This window comes from Perca fluviatilis, chromosome 14 (assembly GCF_010015445.1).
Source record: "Perca fluviatilis chromosome 14, GENO_Pfluv_1.0, whole genome shotgun sequence".
In the NCBI taxonomy this organism is placed as follows: Eukaryota; Metazoa; Chordata; class Actinopteri; order Perciformes; family Percidae; genus Perca; species Perca fluviatilis.
The window spans coordinates 19,903,934-19,922,006 of record NC_053125.1 but is presented as its reverse complement, the minus strand read 5'-3'; the positions used below and the strand labels follow the sequence as shown (position 1 = coordinate 19,922,006).

Sequence of the window (18,073 nt, the reverse complement as noted above, 5' to 3'; positions counted from 1 at the left end):
TATTTTGAGATAAATAAAGTTGTTTGATTAATCATCTCATTTTCCTTTCAGTAAAAAAACTGTTGAAATTAAATGACTAACCATGATTATGTCTCCACAGATCATGAGGCTTGTGTATTTGGTAAAGGAGTCAACAAAGTCCACCAGGGCTGGTCGCTGGGTCGGTGGCCCAGTCAGGACTAGACATTGCGGTCTGAAGGAACACATGAGTGTAAATACAATACTTCTCTAACTTTTTTAATTTAATCTCATTTGAAGTATGAGATCAAATTCCAGTTAAAAATGGATTAGACAAATACTACAGAGAGAAGTCTATAGGCTGATTAAGAATATTATTACATGATATAAGTGAGGCTTTCGGTCACTCACCTAAAATTCTTGACATGATCCTCTACACCAGATAGAGCGACAGAGGCTGACAAAGCCATGTTGTATGAACCTGCCTGGACTGATGAACCCCAGTTCACCTCTGTGGAAATGAAAACACACATAACTAAGGTAATATCACACAGTTCTGACATCATCACTATTTAATATAGGTCAGGGTATTCCCATCAGAACATAGTTGCATTTCAAAACATCTGTTTTGGAATTACTTGGCTTGTTGTAGTTGATGTATAGACACAGGAGGATAAGGACGCTAATGGTGAAGAGAGCAGCCCACCAGGTAAACAGGAACATCAGTACCACAGCAACCACTGCTCCAAATAAAGCTATCCATTTACTGTAGTAATGAAACTCCGGCCTCCAACCTAAAGGGGGACAACAGAGAAATAGATGACTTTTAGGTGAAATGACACATAACCTTTAATCTGACATAGCTACACATCTGTCCAATATGGCAGCCAGAAGAGCAAATGTCTGTTTCTAGTCATGTATTAACTTGGAATTGGTCACAGTCTGGCTCCTATATATTATATAGGAGCCAGACTTATCTTCTATATCTTCTATATCTTAGAGTCTATAGACTGGGACTTAAAGGGGGGACACACGGTAACGTTATACTCAGGGTGCGATTTCTCAATACCATGGTGCCACGTACTCAGCCAACCATGCCAAAACACTTATAAACTTCAATATCCAATGGAAAATAATCTCAAAATGGGATAGCACAACATGCTGTCAACATAAAACACAATGTGTTAAAGCCAGGGAGCAGAGTTCACTATATGCTGCGAAAACAAAATACTTTCACCCAGTAAATGCTTTTTCGTTCCTCGGGAATGTTTGAATCCAAATCCAAAAAAAAAGGAGCATGGATGAGTCAGCAAAATGACCACTGTTTGCTTTCAGGTTTATTTTAGCTTCCAACAGAAAACCTCAAATCAGTCGTTTTAGAAGTCAAAGACAAACTAGTAACTCACCGGGAGAGTTTGTGAATGAAGCGTGAAAGCAGCTGAAGTTGATGAGGGAGTAGGAACACATGAATAAGTTGGAGTTCAAGGCTGCGATGGTGTTCAGCTCACCTGTAACGATACAGGAGAGAAAGTAATTCAATCAATACACATTACAAATCTAAAATCTATAAAAACAATTAAAACATTATGGAAACTCCTTTTTCTCTTAGTTGAAATATGTAATCATAACTGAACCAAAACACATTTTTAACATATAAAAAATATGGGAATCAATAGTTCCAATAACAAAACAGCTACAGTATTAGATGAAACCCACCAATGAGAATGAAGGCCACAGCAATGATGAAGCAGAGTATATAGGCACGGAGTGGCTCATCATTTTTCCCATAGCCCTTTGCAAAGACTCCGATGTATGGGTATATCTTGTCTTTGCACAGACACTGGCAGATAAAGCAGAAAGTAGAAGCTATTTAATATCTGCTACATTTTTTCATACATTAGTATAGATATGAAGCATTTTATAGCTTGTTTTTATTATGATGTTACCCTTTTGAGAGACAACTTTCACAGTTTGACATTTTAATATATGGATCAGATTCGACTCTTGCTTTTTCTGTCATTGTGGGCAACGTCTGGCAGTTCAACAATTTAATACATCCTTGAAAACCTTGTTCATCACAAACTTTATCCCAGCAATGTACATCCTGTGAGGCAGACTAAAATAGATTTAACAGGCCTATTTACATCAGGGTTTGGCTGTGGTTTCTCACCTGAAAGATTTTAGGAGCGGAGACGAGGAAACCAAGAGCAGACGACAAGCTAGCTGCAAAGACACCAGCAGTAATGAGGTAGTACCAACCTGATAGTTGGCCCAGGGTCTGGTTGGAATAGTAATTAAGAAATAATATTTACGTTTTGATATTTTACACTTCAACACTTGTGATTTAAAGTAGCTACGAGGAACATTAAAGTTTTTCTGAAACTTTTTAATTATATATGATGATCATAAATACCTGTAACAGCAAACAAGACAAACAGTGAAAAGATTGCTATTTATATATAGTTTTTAATAATGCCTTTGCCCTGGTCCAATTTTGCCTGTGAAGTCACAAAATTATTTACAGCAGGCAGACTGCCTCTACAGTTACTCATTTTGATGGGTCACAGATTTCTCTGTAACACCAGAAAAGCCTGTGTTTGAGTATCAAGCCAGGTAAAAGGTAGCAGGAAATTTCTTTGTAATTGTAATTTAATTATATTTTAGAAGTTATAGTTATGACTGATACTGAGGCAGGGCCATCACAGAAAGACAACAGTCAACCTTGGTTGGGCTTTCAACAGATGGAGACAAGTAGTGGCTTGTAAAGGATTTAAAACTGACCCTGAATTGGACCTCTTCCTCCTAGACAGACAAACCCTTGCTAATGCTTTGGCTCGTGACACATGGAGCTGACGATACATCTAAAGTAGGCTAGGCATCGGTACAAATTCACTTATCTTAAAGGAATAATTTTCTGCCTGAGCAAAACATTTGCAATTATGTGACCTCCAGGTAAAGCTAACTCAGTAATACAGTGAGTAATACATGCCTACCTCCCATGGACCTTACATATGTTTTGCTGCATGGGGCACATTATTGTTGCGTTTGTTATTGTTGTTACTATCCCTAAATAATGGTAGATTTGTGCATCTTGTGTAGTATTTATCCACAATATTCATGTATAAAGGTTTAAACGTGGAAATACTGTTTTCCAGCCGGCATGCGCTAGAAAAGATCTTTAAGACAGCAGGGGTGGTAAAAAACACTTTTGTCCAAAAGGGCCACTGGAAACAACACAAACTACAAGTTCCTCATAGCTACTTTAAGGAAAACTGCCTCATTTACAAACCCAGTAAGTTTTGGCTAATAAAGGCTGTTATATTTTTATTCCATGATAGGCAGAAGGATTGAGTGGTACCTTTGTAGTGTTGGCCAGACCATATTGACAAGACTGTGACACGATGCACTCTGTGAAGTTCCCACCGAAGTTACATCCCAAACCCACACAGTCACCAGTGATGTTTCCAGTCAGAATGTCACCTATATTACCAGAGGCGTCCCGCACCACACACGACGCTGGAGAGAGATAAAGAGGTATATATTTTTCTACCATTTTGAGCCCATCAACCCTCTCATGCTAACCAGAACACTGATGACACTGCCCTTAACATGAGTGATAACTCCTCCGGCTCCATGCCTCCTGCCCCCTCCACCCAAACTAACCTAACCTCCTATTGTAGCTCTACGCACACTCGATGCACAGAGGCCCTTAATCTACCCATTTCTCAATCATGGTAACCCGACAAATGTAAATACACATTAACACTAAATTACGCAAACACTAAAGCCCAGATAACATCAATGCACACCAAAAACACTAACAAAACATCATTAACACTCTTAAACTAGGACAGGAACAGTTCAGAACACAGTCCCATCATCCTTTGCACAGCAGTGCAGAACAATCAATACAACTCAAGCACAGGAGGGGCCCAGGACACCAAGTTCCTGTCCAAACATGAGGGCAGCATGTGTGCACTGCCTCGACTTCTGGACAGCAGTCCGCTAGGACCACAGGACCAGGGGCAGGTGGCGATCCCAGTCCCACTGATGATGGCTGGTGAGAATGACGAGCTGAGTGGCTAGAGTGCGGTTAAAGCATTCCACCAGCCCATCACTTTAGAGATAAAGTGGTGTGGTCCTCATCTTGCTCACTCCTAGCCTCTGGCAGACCTCACCGAAGACATGGACCTCAAAGTTCCGCTCTTGATCACTGTGGAGATCAGAAGGGACCCCAAAGCGGGGTTTGGTGACTACTCAACCAGCTTCTCTGTTGTTGTGGTGGCACTCTGATCTGGCACCGCATATGTTTTCACTTTGTGAAGTAGTCCATGGCCACGATGATGTAATGGTTGTCAGAGTCTGTAACAGGGAAGAGCTCCATAGGGGCCCCTACCAAATACTGCTGCAGTGGGTAGGTCCCTTCTGGGCAGTGCATGTGGAACTCCACGTCTTGTCGACAGCCAGGCCAGTAGAATCACCCCTGAGGTGCTGGAGGGTCTTGGCATTTCTGTAGTGCCTTACACACACTGAGCTGTGGATGATTCAAAGGACTTGGGGACGGAGCACACAAGGCACCAGTAGCTGCAATATGTTGTTCCACTTTACGGGAGCCTGCCATGTCTGGTACATCCGCCCATCACGTAGTTCAAAGTTGCCCCACTGAGAGTGGTAAACCTTTACCTCAGGCCCCAGCGCAGACACCTCTGACCACTCAGGTCGATGTCCTGTCTCCAGCCAGCCCCCAGTCAGCCCCCAGTCAGTCAGTGGAAGCCACCCCTCCTCATCACTGTTGGCACATATGGTCCAATGCCTCTTGCCACAGGCTGTAGCGACACTCTAATGCCACACAGAGACATTGGAAGAGTGTATTGGCGTTGCCCGATGCTGGATGTCAAAGTCGTACTCTTGCAGGGCCTCAAGGCAACGGGCCACTTGGCCCTTAGGGTGATTGAAGTTCAGGAGCCAGGTAAGAGAAGCATTGTCGGTGCAGATGACGAAGTGGCTACCATGCAAATACGGATGGAAGTTCTGTACTGCCTGGACCACGGCCAGCAGCTCACGTTGTGTGACATAGTAGTTATTTTCTGCCCTACTCAGGGACAAAAAAGGGCTGCTGGGCATTGGAGTAGGCTAGAATGGGGGTTTCGGTGAGGGACATCCTGAGTCTAGTGAAGGCTGCAGTACATGCCTCATCCCAGATGAATGGACGGCCCAGGTCAGTCAGGCGGTTGAGTGGGCTGGCGAAGTCTCTGACAAAACGGCGGTAGTATGATGCCAGACCCAGGAATACAGTGCCTTGCGAAAGTATTCGGCCCCCTTGAACTTTTCGACCTTTTGCCACATTTCAGGCCTCAAACATAAAGATATAAAACTGTAATTTTTTGTGAAGAATCAACAACAAGTGGGACACAATCATGAAGTGGAACGAAATTTATTGGATATTTCAAACCTTTTAAACAAATAAAAAACTGAAATATTGGGCGTGCAAAATTATTCAGCCCCCTTAAGTTAATACTTTGTAGCGCCACCTGTTGCTGCGATTACAGCTGTAAGTCCGCTGGGGTATGTCTCTATCAGTTTTGCACATCGAGACTGACATTTTTGCCCATTCCTCTGCCAAAACAGCTCGAGCTCAGTGAGGTTGGATGGAGAGCGTTTGTGAACAGCAGTTTTCAGTTCTTTCCACAGATTCTCGATTGGATTCAGGTCTGGACTTTGACTTGGCCATTCTAACACCTGGATATGTTTATTTGTGAACCATTCCATTGTAGATTTTGCTTTATGTTTTGGATCATTGTCTTGTTGGAAGACAAATCTCCGTCCCAGTCTCAGGTCTTTTGCAGACTCCATCAGGTTTTCTTCCAGAATGGTCCTGTATTTGGCTCCATCCATCTTCCCATCAATTTTAACCATCTTCCCTGTCCCTGCTGAAGAAAAGCAGGCCCAAACCATGATGCTGCCACCACCATGTTTGACAGTGGGGATGGTGTGTTCAGGGTGATGAGCTGTGTTGCTTTTCCCGCCAAACATAACGTTTTGCATTGTTGCCAAAAGTTCGATTTTGGTTTCATCTGACCACAGCACCTTCTTCCACATGTTTGGTGTGTCTCCCAGGTGGCTTTTGGCAAACTTTAAACGACACTTTTTATGGATATCTTTAAGAAATGGCTTTCTTCTTGCCACTCTTCCATAAAGGCCAGATTTGTGCAGTATACGACTGATTGTTGTCCTATGGACAGAGTCTCCCACCTCAGCTGTAGATCTCTGCAGTTCATCCAGAGTGATCATGGGCCTCTTGGCTGCATCTCTGATCAGTCTTCTCATTGTATGAGCTGAAAGTTTAGAGGGCGCCCGGGTCTTCGTAGATTTGTAGTGGTCTGATACTCCTTCCATTTCAATATTATCGCTTGCACAGTGCTCCTTGGGATGTTTAAAGCTTGGGAAATCTTTTTGTATCCAAATCCGGCTTTAAACTTCTCCACAACAGTATCTCGGACCTGCCTGGTGTGTTCCTTGTTCTTCATGATGCTCTCTGCGCTTTACACGGACCTCTGAGACTATCACAGAGCAGGTGCATTTATACGGAGACTTGATTACACACAGCTGGATTCTATTTATCATCATTAGTCATTTAGGTCAACATTGGATCATTCAGAGATCCTCACTAAACTTCTGGAGAGAGTTTGCTGCACTGAAAGTAAAGGGGCTGAATAATTTTGCACGCCCACTTTTTCAGTTTTTTATTTGTTAAAAAAGTTTGAAATAGCCAATGAATTTCGTTCCACTTCATAATTGGGACCCACTTGTTGTTGATTCTTCACAAAAAATTACAGTTTTATATCTTTATGTTTGAGGCCTGAAATGTGGCAAAAGGTCGAAACGTTCAAGGGGGCCGAATACTTTCGCAAGGCACTGTATCTTTAGTTCATTGGCATTAAGTGGGGTTGGCCAATTTCGGATGGCAGCCACCTTCTCTGGGTCAGTGGCTACACCACAAGCATTGATCACATGGCCCACAGCCCGGCTTAACTGATGGCAGCGAAGAACTCATGCTGATTGGGCAGTGTTCTGTCGAAGCTGTTGGCGTGCACCAGCAAGTCATCGAGGTACACGACACAATGGCCATTTTTGAAATACCCTACTACATACTACAGACAAATGCAGTATGCAGTAGCTACGCCATACTGATTTAATCAGTAGTATGCAGTATGAAACAGTTAAATTGGTTTATTCTGCGGTATGCTAGGTCAGGCTGCACCTTTGAACAAGCTCTTAAAGCACTGGACAAAAAAATTAATTCACACCACTATTGCAAATGAAAAATATAACTTATTGAGCTTTGAATGTTTTTGTTTTCTTTACTTTATAAGATGCTGGTTTAGCTTCCCCACACCTTAAACTATTTATTCTAACAGCTCATGGTGACATAAGACAAACAAGATATTCAGGGGAAACTGTTATATAAAGCATTGTTCATTTGCTCAACCTTTTTCAGTTAGGCAGTACATTTAAAACTAATGTTAAACAAAGAGAAATGTTGTCATTAATAATGATAATATCCCATGACAAGATAATGCCTCTCCAATAAATGAATACAAATTATATGCGTTGGTGTACCCCTAAGTCTACATATTTGCCACAGCATGTTACTTATGTTGCTAAAACAGTTTACTTATCTACCATACAACTGCAACTTTATTTCTTAAATAATTATTCATATGAAATAATCAAATACAACAAACAATAATTATGAACTAAAATATTATAATTTAAGTCTTTCAAAGGGAGACGGGTATCTCTCAGCCCTATCAGACGCTGCTCTCCCTCGCCTCTGCCTGCTCTGTGGCCGTTGTTTGTGTAAGTGACAGCCTGCCAGCGAGCTTGTTAACCTTATGCCCATTATCTTTAGTGGAGCTTTTTGACCCGGAAAAGGCAGACAACCACAGGTTCCCCTTAATCTTATAATAGACATTGGCAGGGGCATAGCACAAAAATCTGGGCTCTGTAGAAAGGCATTTTCTATGGGCCCCTCAACGCATCCACAGCTATTCATTTTAGCATCTTTTAGTACTCAGTCCCCTTTTTCCCCCCAGTCCTACGCCCCTGGATATTGGTGTTGTCTTATTTTAAGAAAGATTGGGAAAATGAATAGGAACTAAACTGAGTTAGCCAATCTGCATTTGAGGCTGTCAATAAAAAGGAGCACACCTGAGGATTTTACTCTACAAACTATCTGATGGCTGAGCTGTGGCTGATTTATGTTCAAACTTGTATGTGGTTAGAGGTTGAGGACTGTAAGTAAGTTAGGGGTACCCTGTACATTTTACGTTCAGGATTAACTTTGTCTAGATACACAGGTTTAGTGGTCGGCGCCTGTAGGTTTTGTTAAGCACTTTTGTTAGGCGCTAGGTCTTTTGGTTTGTGTTTTGCTTTAAGAGCTAAAGATGAGTTAGGCCTAGATTTGTTATATTAATTTAATTGGTTTAGCACCTCCAGCTTTTGTAAAAGTTTTGATTACATAAAAAAAAAAAATTTCACTTCCAAACTGACTCTGTCACTAATTTTAATTGTTGTGTTATCATCCCCGGTAACATCGAAGGGGACGTATCACAATCCAAAATAAATGCATGTTTAATGATTAGCTTACCAGCAGTTATAGAAACGGCTAGATAGGAGAGTGTAGTCCAGAAAATGGCCCCTAGGGTGCCTTTGGGTATAGCAATAGCAGGGTCCTGCAAAACAAAATTGTCAACATTACATTACATTGCATTCATCTAGTCTTTATTAGTGGTTGTGATGTAAGAACTATCTCTCTGCCTTCTTCATCATACTTTGAGGTCACCACAGATGTTGACTCCAGACAGGATGCCAGTGGCAGCGGGAAAGAAAATAGAAAACATCCGGAAAAAGCTTCCGTCAGGCCCCCTCCAATCTGGTGTCAGGTTTGATATGAAGATCTCACCTGATGACAGGCAACAACAAAAAAAACACTCTACTGTCCTCTGAAAAACTATATAATGCACAGTATATTATATATATAAAAGTGATGACATGCTGTAATAAAAGGCAGTGGTTTGTCCTAAGAAATCAAACTCACTGTTGTATCCAAAGATGCCTTGGGCCTGTTTCACTTTAGTGGGTGGGATGATTGTGCCCACAAAGTAGTTGGCAAACGAGACCAAGAGAACTATAAAGAACAAAATCTGGGTCTGAGAAACAGAGACAAATGAGAGAGAATAACATATGGGAATAACATACAATAAAAAGTAAAAGGTAGTGATCAAATAAAGTGAGAGGTATCAGGATGTGCTCACCTTGGACTCCCACTCCATTCCAGCCAATGAAATGAGCAGAAGAATAGTCACTGTGATCACGCCCACAATACGGACGTCATTCAAGTCATCGACAATGACAACATCAAACTCCTACAATAATATTACCAAAGTATTCACAAACAAGGTACAAAGAAATATAAAATGTATGTAAGTACATCTTGGGTAAACATCAGGCCATTTAAAATGTTTTTGACTACCTTTAATAAATACTAATTCAGTCATTTCAGGTTTTGAAATTGTTTTTGACAGTTTACAAAAGAAGAAATAATATAAAGCACCTTTTAGAGAGTAGAATCACAAAGGGCTTCAAAAATAGTAAAATGAAGCAATAAAACAGTAAAATACAACTTTAAAAAAAATTACAAACATGAGACAAAGGCCAGTTTAAATAGTCTCTTTAGCTGCTTTTTAATGGTGTCAGATTGTATATACTTTAACTATAGTAAGGGCGTTTCAAAGTGTTTGAACCACCACTTCAAAGAACAAGAACCTTAAATGATTCCTAAACTTGATAAGAGGTATGTTATGCCCAAGAGCTCAGCAGAGAGCTAAAATAGTTAAACAAAATGAATGTTCGTTATCAGGGATTCTTGCCTTAGATTACCTATATTCCCAAGGGTTTTTAAAACAAACAATTATACATCTATTTCTTGAGTTGAAGTGTATTATGTACCCGCATTAGATCCCGGACCACCTCTGAAAAGCCAACGGTGTTGAGCGCACAGGCCAGAGCGTTGGCGAAGGAAAAGAGCATCCCAATTGGGGCACCAATTTCAGGACCCAGAGAGCGGGAGATCATGAAATACGTCCCACCTGAAAATTATGTATAACAGAGACAAGGTTGTTATCATAGAAGACCATAGATCTATAGTTTTAATAGCGGCAAATTAAGCACTAAGCAATGGATTTACATATTTGTCACAGTGCAAAAGGGCATTTTTATCTTAGATGTGGTGATGCATGATTTGTTTGCATGGTTTTATTGGCAAGTTTTAAGTTTGTTTACTTTGCATCATTTTTTGGCATGTTTTAAGATAGTTTGCTGTGTTTTTAATATGTTAATGTGTAATGCTTTTAACAATATCAGTTTTCCTACAACCCCTGAACTGCACACCCACCACTCAGGCAGCAAATCAATACTAATCAACGCAATGAGGACCAGGTGTGAAGGACCTACAGTATTTAAAAGCAGGTGTGGAGCTGAGCCCAGGGAGCGGCGACAGAGGGCATTTTTCAATACCAAGAATGTAAAGTATGGACTTGCGTTCTCGGGGAGAACGTTCTTTGTTCTTGCTAGTTGTTCTTGGAAGAACAAACTCGCAAGTTAATAAGCACACAGAATGCTGTTGACAGTTTGAGACGATGATTCTTTCTGTCATGCTCTTATTGCGCAACACCCCCAGCATGGAGGCTAGCTGCAGTGCTCCAAAATAACAGCCATAAAAATACAACCACTAAATAAACTATTTAAACAAGACAAAAAAACTCATACCAGCATCGCAATATTAAAAATAAAACTATTTTCAAGTCTCTCGAAGAGAGACAAGTATCTCTCTGCCTGAAGGCAGGTACACTGGTATAGCTGTCTTCTTTAATTTGTGTCTGTACTCTTGTGTCTGTCTTAATTGCATTGTATGTTTTTATATGGGCCTTGAGTCTAACAATAAAAGTTATCATCATCATCATCATCATCATAATCATTATATGTGAAACATCTGCTGACCTTGAAACTTACAACTCTTTCAAGATGTTCCAACCACTTGTCCCATTTCTGTTGAAATGTTTGTTGTATTGGATCATACCACCCATACTGCATACAGCTCATGTCTGACGTCGCTGACCAACTGCAGCTCCAATAGCTCCGTTGTACAACAGATGAGGATGCGCGCAGCCATAGTTTCAGCAACAAACATCCAACGATGTCCTCAGTGACACAGTTTTGTGATTTAAATGTAATGACCCCGTTGACATTCAAAATAATGCCACCACGGCTGCATCCTCGATTTGTTTTAGACGGTTGTGATGAATGCCAAAAATGTCCATTGTTTCCAATAACATAATTTCTTAACATTTTCTAAAAACAAAATGCAGCCTCTTTGTTCCTATTGTACTACTTTTCACTCATGAATAAACAAAAACATAACATGTAATACGCATCTACCGCACGGTCAAAAAACTGTTTACTTCTCTATACAATGCAACACCTGGGTGCAGTTACCTCTTGATTATCATACCATGTCTAATTTACAGCGGATGACTGCCCTATGTGGCGGTAGGTTGAAAACAAACAAACAAAAACATAAACCAAAAATGGCTATTACACAAGCCAAAGTGCTAAAGGTTGGAATATGTGTTAAATAAGCAGTGGTGGAAGAAGTATTCCGATCCTTTACTTAAGTAAAAGCACTAATACCACACTGTAGAAAATACTATATTACAAGTACAAGTCCTGAATCAACACAAAATGAAAGTTACAAATAGCCGCTTTATTTACTTTATTGTAAATTATGTTAACTGAATCAACAAACCCAATGCTTTCCCTGACTAAAGTGGGTAAACTCTAAGTATTCTTTATTGTAAATGAAGCTGAATTGACAAACTCAGGGCCTTCCCCAATTAAACTGGGTACATGTGGGCTACATTTAGCACTCAATTCAAGTGCATGACTTTTCACCCATTTTGAGACACAGGAAGTGACTGACCTGAGATCACTCTCCCGTTGGTGGCGATGGCAGAGATGGAGAGGCCAGTTATCGTGGTCACCATAACAGACATCAGGATAATAACGCAGGTCAACACTGATAAGAGACATTAAAAGTATTCATGATACTACAGACATAGTAGATATAGACAATAGATGGGTATTGATGTTTTGGTTTCAAGGCCTGTCTCTTCATCTTTGCCTATTCTTTTACCCCTTCATGATCACAGGGCTGCACTGTACATGCATTATTTTCTCAATAATACATGGATTTGGATATTGTATACAGTTGAGCAATAGTTATCAAAAACAGCATTTATATCAAGCTTTCATGGGCCTATTGTACCATATGTTGGTGGTAGGATGTTTTGTGAGAAGGAAAGCAAGAACAGTAGGTAGTGTACATGCACAAGTTTGTGAATCACATATAGTCAGAGACAAAAACAGAGAAAACAAGGTTTAAAGACATATCAAAAATCTTATAGAAGTTTTTGATCAGTGTAGAGCACAACATCTGCACCGGCATCTGAGGTAAAGCTGTGTCAGCAATGTGCATCTGCACATACCATTCTCATGCAACATAATGTAAATGTAATGATGTAAAGGTAAATCGAATAAAGTCCTACATCAGAGGGCGAGAGTGATGCAATGGAGTGTTACAGCCACAAAACAGAGGATGGAAAGGGACTAATGTGTTATGTGGAGCAGGGGATAGTGGACCCAAATGCAGAGAGAGGCAGGCAGGCAGGAGAAGGTTGAAGTGGGATTTATTGAGTTAAACACAAAAACAAACCAAGGGAGTCCTGTGAGCTGCAGCAGGCAAAAACCAATTCTAGAAACATCCAAAGGAATCCAAAAAACCAAGGAGGTACAAAAAACAGGAAGAAACGGGAAGCAGGGAAACTGACGAGAGCTGACACTGGGAGACACAAACACAAAAAAACTAACAAGGACACAAAATGGTGTGACAAGAGACAAAGGGAACACAGAGGTTAAATACATGAGGTAATGAGCAAGTGAGGGACAGGTGATGCAGCAACACATTCTCACACCCAACTCGTAAAAAAAGGACGTTCGGTCAGGAGCCTTTCTCGTTCTTATTTGACGTTAAAAGTCTCCTTTAGCGTCTCATGTAAACGTGCTTGGTCGCCACTATTGCCGTCCCTTTTTCGTCCCTTTTGACGCGCTTGGTCGGGACGGGTGAACGGAATCGCAGAGGTTTAGGAGAAAAACAACAGGGAAAGGACGCCTCAAAAGCCAGGAAACACACCGTGGGTGAAGCGCGACAATAACAGAATCGCGGAGGTTGGGTTTAGGAGAAAAACAACGGGGAAAGGACGCCTCAAAAGCCGGGAAACACACGCCGTAGACGGGGAAAAAAAAAGAAAAACAAAGGAGAAAGGACGCCTCAAAAGCCGGGAAACACACGCCGGAGACGGGAAACAAAATGCCACACGCGGGGCGCGAACCCGAGTGTCCTGAGTGAAAGTCTGATGTTTTACTCATCCGCCACCCCAACCACTGTCCTTACCCAGCAATTTCCCCTTACATACCACTCACTAAATCTCATCCAACTGCGGCTCTCCCCAGTACGTTACACAAATACGCCGAAGGGTGCCTTTTTCGTCGCATCACACGCTGAAGGACACTGACCAAACGTACTTATTTTACGAGTTCGGAATGAGAACGGGTTGGATACAGACAAGGCGGGAAAACAGGAAGTAAAACTAGACAAGACAGAAAACAGGAAACAGAAATATAACACAGAAAGGTGCACAATCACAATAAGACAAAACAGGACCAAAATACCAGACAGAAATAGAGCAAAATACAAAGCAAAATACCACAAAATACAAAGCAAAATACCAGAACCATAACACTAATGTATGGTATGGAGGGGTGAATGAACTCACCAATGCCTGCCTGAGAAGTGATCAACGTTAGGCGGAGAAACAGGATGACTCCCCAAATATTCAGCATGCAACGCATCTGTGACAAAAGTTCAATAAAAACAGCTCAGCAAGATGTTTGTAAGATTGGTCCATATCAATTTTTAACAGAATTGAAATAATTAGTGTATGAAGTCTGTATGTACACTCAAATACACGGACGTTTTGCTCACCATGACTCCAATAATCCAGCCAAATCTAACAGGAGCTTTCTCCTGTGGAGCTTTTGACTCTTCAGTTCCACTGTCTGGCAGACTACTACCTCCTGAGTCTGTGGTGGGGATTTTTACTCCTGCCTCCTTCTCCTGAGTAAAATATTTTTTTTACAAAGATCACTATTTTAAATAGCTTAAAGGTGCTCTAAGCGATGTCACGTGCTTTTTAGTCTACAACATTTTTTGTCACATACAGCAAACATCTCTTCACTATCCGCTAGCTGCCTGTCCCCTGAACACACTGTAAAAAAAAAACGTGGTCTCTGTAGACAGCCCAGGCTCCACAAACGGCAACAAAAACAAGCTATGCCAACCTGCACCACGAAACATAACAAACAGTGTTCCAGCGTTCCAGCCAATAACCGTCAAGAAGGATTTGGGGGTGGGGGTTGGGGGGTTAGTGCGCTGGAAGTAAAGAAGGGAGGGTGAGGGGATGGGATGAGGAGGAGGAGGAGGAAGGAGCGAGCTAGCCTCGTTTTGTTTGAAAATACTTCGAACGTCAACAAGAAGTGCCGTCACCCAACATCGCTTGGAGCACCTTTAATGATACTGATGGTGGGATTGAGATGATTATTCACAAGTTAGATAATGCAAGGTGCTGTGAGACTTAGTTCCCAGAGGGGGAAAACTTACCTGAAATGCCTTGCGGAGAGCCTCAAGAGATGGTCGGCTCCCCGTCTGCTGGTGCAGAGTGCGGGTGTAATGCCCCAGTTGTGGTATCTGGTCTAACGTGCTGTAGACGGAAGATCTCCGCAGCTCCACCCTCGAGCCGCGGCGCTCTGATGCACTGTTAATTAGGAGTTCCAAGTAAAGGTGTTATTTTAAACAAACAGAAAGAAATAAGAGGATATATTGCAGTAAATACTGAAGGTTATTAGTAATTGTCATGAGCAGGGTCTGGCTAGTCCACACAACATTCCTGGATGGGAGAAAAACGTGCTCTGATTTATTGGCATTTCTTTAAACCAATCAATATCTTCATAGGCGGTGCTAAGCTCCTTACAGAGACCGGTGTGTACGTTGCACAAAAGTTGTTTTAGTCGTGCAACAGAAAACTCAGATTGGACAGATAGTCTAGCTAGCTGCCTGTATTTACCCTGCAGAGAAAAAAAGGACATGCCGCGTAATTTCTGGTGGAAACGGGGCAATCCCGGAAGTGGAAGGTCGTAGATATATAGTAATGGTCCACTTACCTACAGCAGCCTAACTAATGATGCTTTAGCAATACTATTTGTATGGTTTTAGGTTAACTTTCTCAGGACATCATAACATACAAAAGTTATCAATTACTTTGACTAAAATGAAAATAATTAACTGAAAACATCACTTTGTAGTGTAAGACAATCAGAATTACTGAAATTACAGTTAACCCTTAAACTATCACCAATATGGAATAAAGGTTACACCAGTTGATTTGTAAGGTAAAAGTGGACACAAAAAGTTAACAACACAAACCTTGACTCAACGTCCGAGACGACGATGGTTGGAGGAATCCCGTGTGAAAAGTACCTGGGAGGTCCTTCGTCATTGGTTGAGAATTGGACATTGGGGACGCCTGGGTCCAGCCCACCCCGTTTGGATTTTAACTGCCCCATTGACACGTCTTACTTACTCCTGTGCAGTATGGGAAAAAGGGCTGACAAGATGATAAAGAATTTATGAAAAAGCTTGTTTTTACAGAAATTATTGACATTTGTCCTAAAAGATGCCACATTTGTCCTCTAACAGTGACCACATGTGCATCTAACTGTTACCAAGTCATGCAGCCTCACTTGGACCCTAATAAGGTGGTTTTAGTTCAATCCTGACTAGACTGGACTCCAAAGTCAGAAGTGCTCTTGGCATCTCTCAAGAGGTCAAGTAGAAGTATGGGGCAACTGGCAGCTGAACAGGTTGAACACATTTGTCATATTATCATTATTTATGGCGAGTGTGTACACTTCAAGCTGCGCTGTATAATGGTTGGTAGTTTTTCTGGGGGTTTGCCACTAAGAGCAGCTCCTTTCACACTACACATAAGTGCAGTCATTTGACCAATTGGTAAAAGACAACTCTACTGATTGAGCTTTGCACTTCTACAACATTGTCTGACTCACGATGGACAGTTAAAAATATCAAAACCAATGCAGCAGCAGCAGAGATATCATCTTTTTTTTATTCCACACATTCTTCTTCTTTGTTCAAACCTGGCAGCCACATTACCCAACCACTGATTAAGATATGGGTGTGTTATGCCAGTAGTGGCTAATGTGGCCTCAAGCTGCTACCCCCAAGCAGACATGAGGAGCAGACTATAGGTCTAGGTCTGGCTAACTCACTTCTTTCTAACTACACAACCCCCAGAATTCTTTTCATATTTGTTATCTTCAGCCCCAGCTGATGCTGACTCAAGTCACGTCCCTTGACGCAATTTGTCAGACTTTGCATTGCTACCCCTGGAGCTCAAAAGGCTTTATAGAATAATTTTCCAATACGGAGTAGCACTCCCCATAAGACCTGTAAACAGACTTTGATGTGTGAATTGAGTTCCCCTTTTACAAACAATTGTCAGTAGGGTTGGGTACTGTTCACAAATTCTCAAATTCAGTTCTGGTACCCAACGGTAAATTTTTCTGTACTTTCCCTCTGTAATAACATTTTATTAATAATTTTATAATTACACTGCACTGTAACGTTTATTCTTGTATTTTGCATATTATGCCCCCCTCAGAAGCTCCGCCCCCAGATTCACAGACAGATAACTACTTGCCAGCCGGCACATTCACACAATGACGCTATTATATTATATTTTGAGTTTTAAAAAACTGTAACCGCTTTACCAGCATTGCCGTGACTCACTGTGACTTATACAAACTGCAGAGGCGCACCTCTGCATGTTAGTGTGTCAGCTCTCAGGTACCGAAATTTGGCACCGTTTGATTTAACGTGATGTAATTCGATCGGTAACCAAAAAAGTACAGAATTTGGTACCCAACCCTAATTATCAGTGCAGCTTTAAGTACATTGTAAATACTGTTTAAAGGAACTTATTTGACTAATTACTAATTCAATAAATAAATAAGTCTTGAATGCAGGGCAGTGTGTGGGAGTCTTCTTTTCTACTAGATACTTAGCTTATCTATGAAGCACCTTCATGAATGTGCAAGTCATATTCATCACCATTAATCCATGTCCAAACATGAAACATTTGAAAAAGAGATATAAGTAAAATATTTCTCACAGGGTACAGGAATAAAGGTGTTGGATTATCATTATTGGTTTATTGTTAAGTTTTGAGATTATTTATTCATTCTTTGGTTCCCTTTTTCATTTTATTTATTTACTTATTTTTTGAATTTCTGAATGAATTCATATTTTGATATTAAAATATATCATTAATTTATCATTTTTGAGCAAATAAATGAATGTGCAAGCAATTACAATATATATTTGATATTTTCTAAGATAGTTGGTATCTAAAGTAAGTTAAATATTTGGATGAGTAAAAGAAAATGACTGAGGAAGCTTGTTAATTAATTAACAACGATGACGGACGAATGGAGAAGGTGTGGGATTAAATACGTGCATACTTCTTCCCACTTTTTCAGGCATGTCAAAAAATAGTATCAAGTGTTTGTCATATCATTATTTTCTGCATGATCTTTTCTGTCTTATTTTACATGTTTGAAATTAATTTCAAACAATCAGTCAATCAACGAATAAACAAAAATACTTTCTTACAAAGGGTTGCATGTGTAACCCTTAACAGTGTCCCCACCGACCAGCACATTTAGATAACATTGCATAAAAAATGTGCAATATAAATAAATCAACTTGACTATACTATTTAGTAAATACAATAAAAAAACAAGGCTTAAGTATACTCACAAAGGTTCTTTTTATTCCAGATGAATAAACTGTTGTCGATGGATG

The 18,073-nt window shown here is 40.7% G+C and overlaps 1 protein-coding gene across 1 annotated transcript in view; it reads right to left on the bottom strand.

The window, feature by feature from the left end:
* The window catches only part of LOC120572264 (solute carrier family 12 member 3-like), a 34,347-nt gene extending 16,274 nt beyond the window's left edge, over positions 1-18,073 (bottom strand). Inside the window, exons 1-18 of the mRNA XM_039821501.1 lie at positions 18,029-18,073; positions 15,617-15,797; positions 14,795-14,948; positions 14,120-14,251; positions 13,911-13,986; positions 11,999-12,094; positions 9,970-10,109; positions 9,276-9,386; positions 9,059-9,170; positions 8,793-8,923; positions 8,609-8,693; positions 3,317-3,474; positions 2,129-2,236; positions 1,675-1,798; positions 1,365-1,466; positions 597-752; positions 370-469; positions 82-193 (exon numbers count right to left, since the gene is read on the bottom strand). Of these exons, the coding sequence (XP_039677435.1) occupies positions 82-193; positions 370-469; positions 597-752; positions 1,365-1,466; positions 1,675-1,798; positions 2,129-2,236; positions 3,317-3,474; positions 8,609-8,693; positions 8,793-8,923; positions 9,059-9,170; positions 9,276-9,386; positions 9,970-10,109; positions 11,999-12,094; positions 13,911-13,986; positions 14,120-14,251; positions 14,795-14,948; positions 15,617-15,756 (2,037 nt within the window). The 5' untranslated portion in view covers positions 15,757-15,797; positions 18,029-18,073. The remainder of the gene's footprint in view (positions 1-81; positions 194-369; positions 470-596; positions 753-1,364; positions 1,467-1,674; positions 1,799-2,128; positions 2,237-3,316; positions 3,475-8,608; positions 8,694-8,792; positions 8,924-9,058; positions 9,171-9,275; positions 9,387-9,969; positions 10,110-11,998; positions 12,095-13,910; positions 13,987-14,119; positions 14,252-14,794; positions 14,949-15,616; positions 15,798-18,028) is intronic.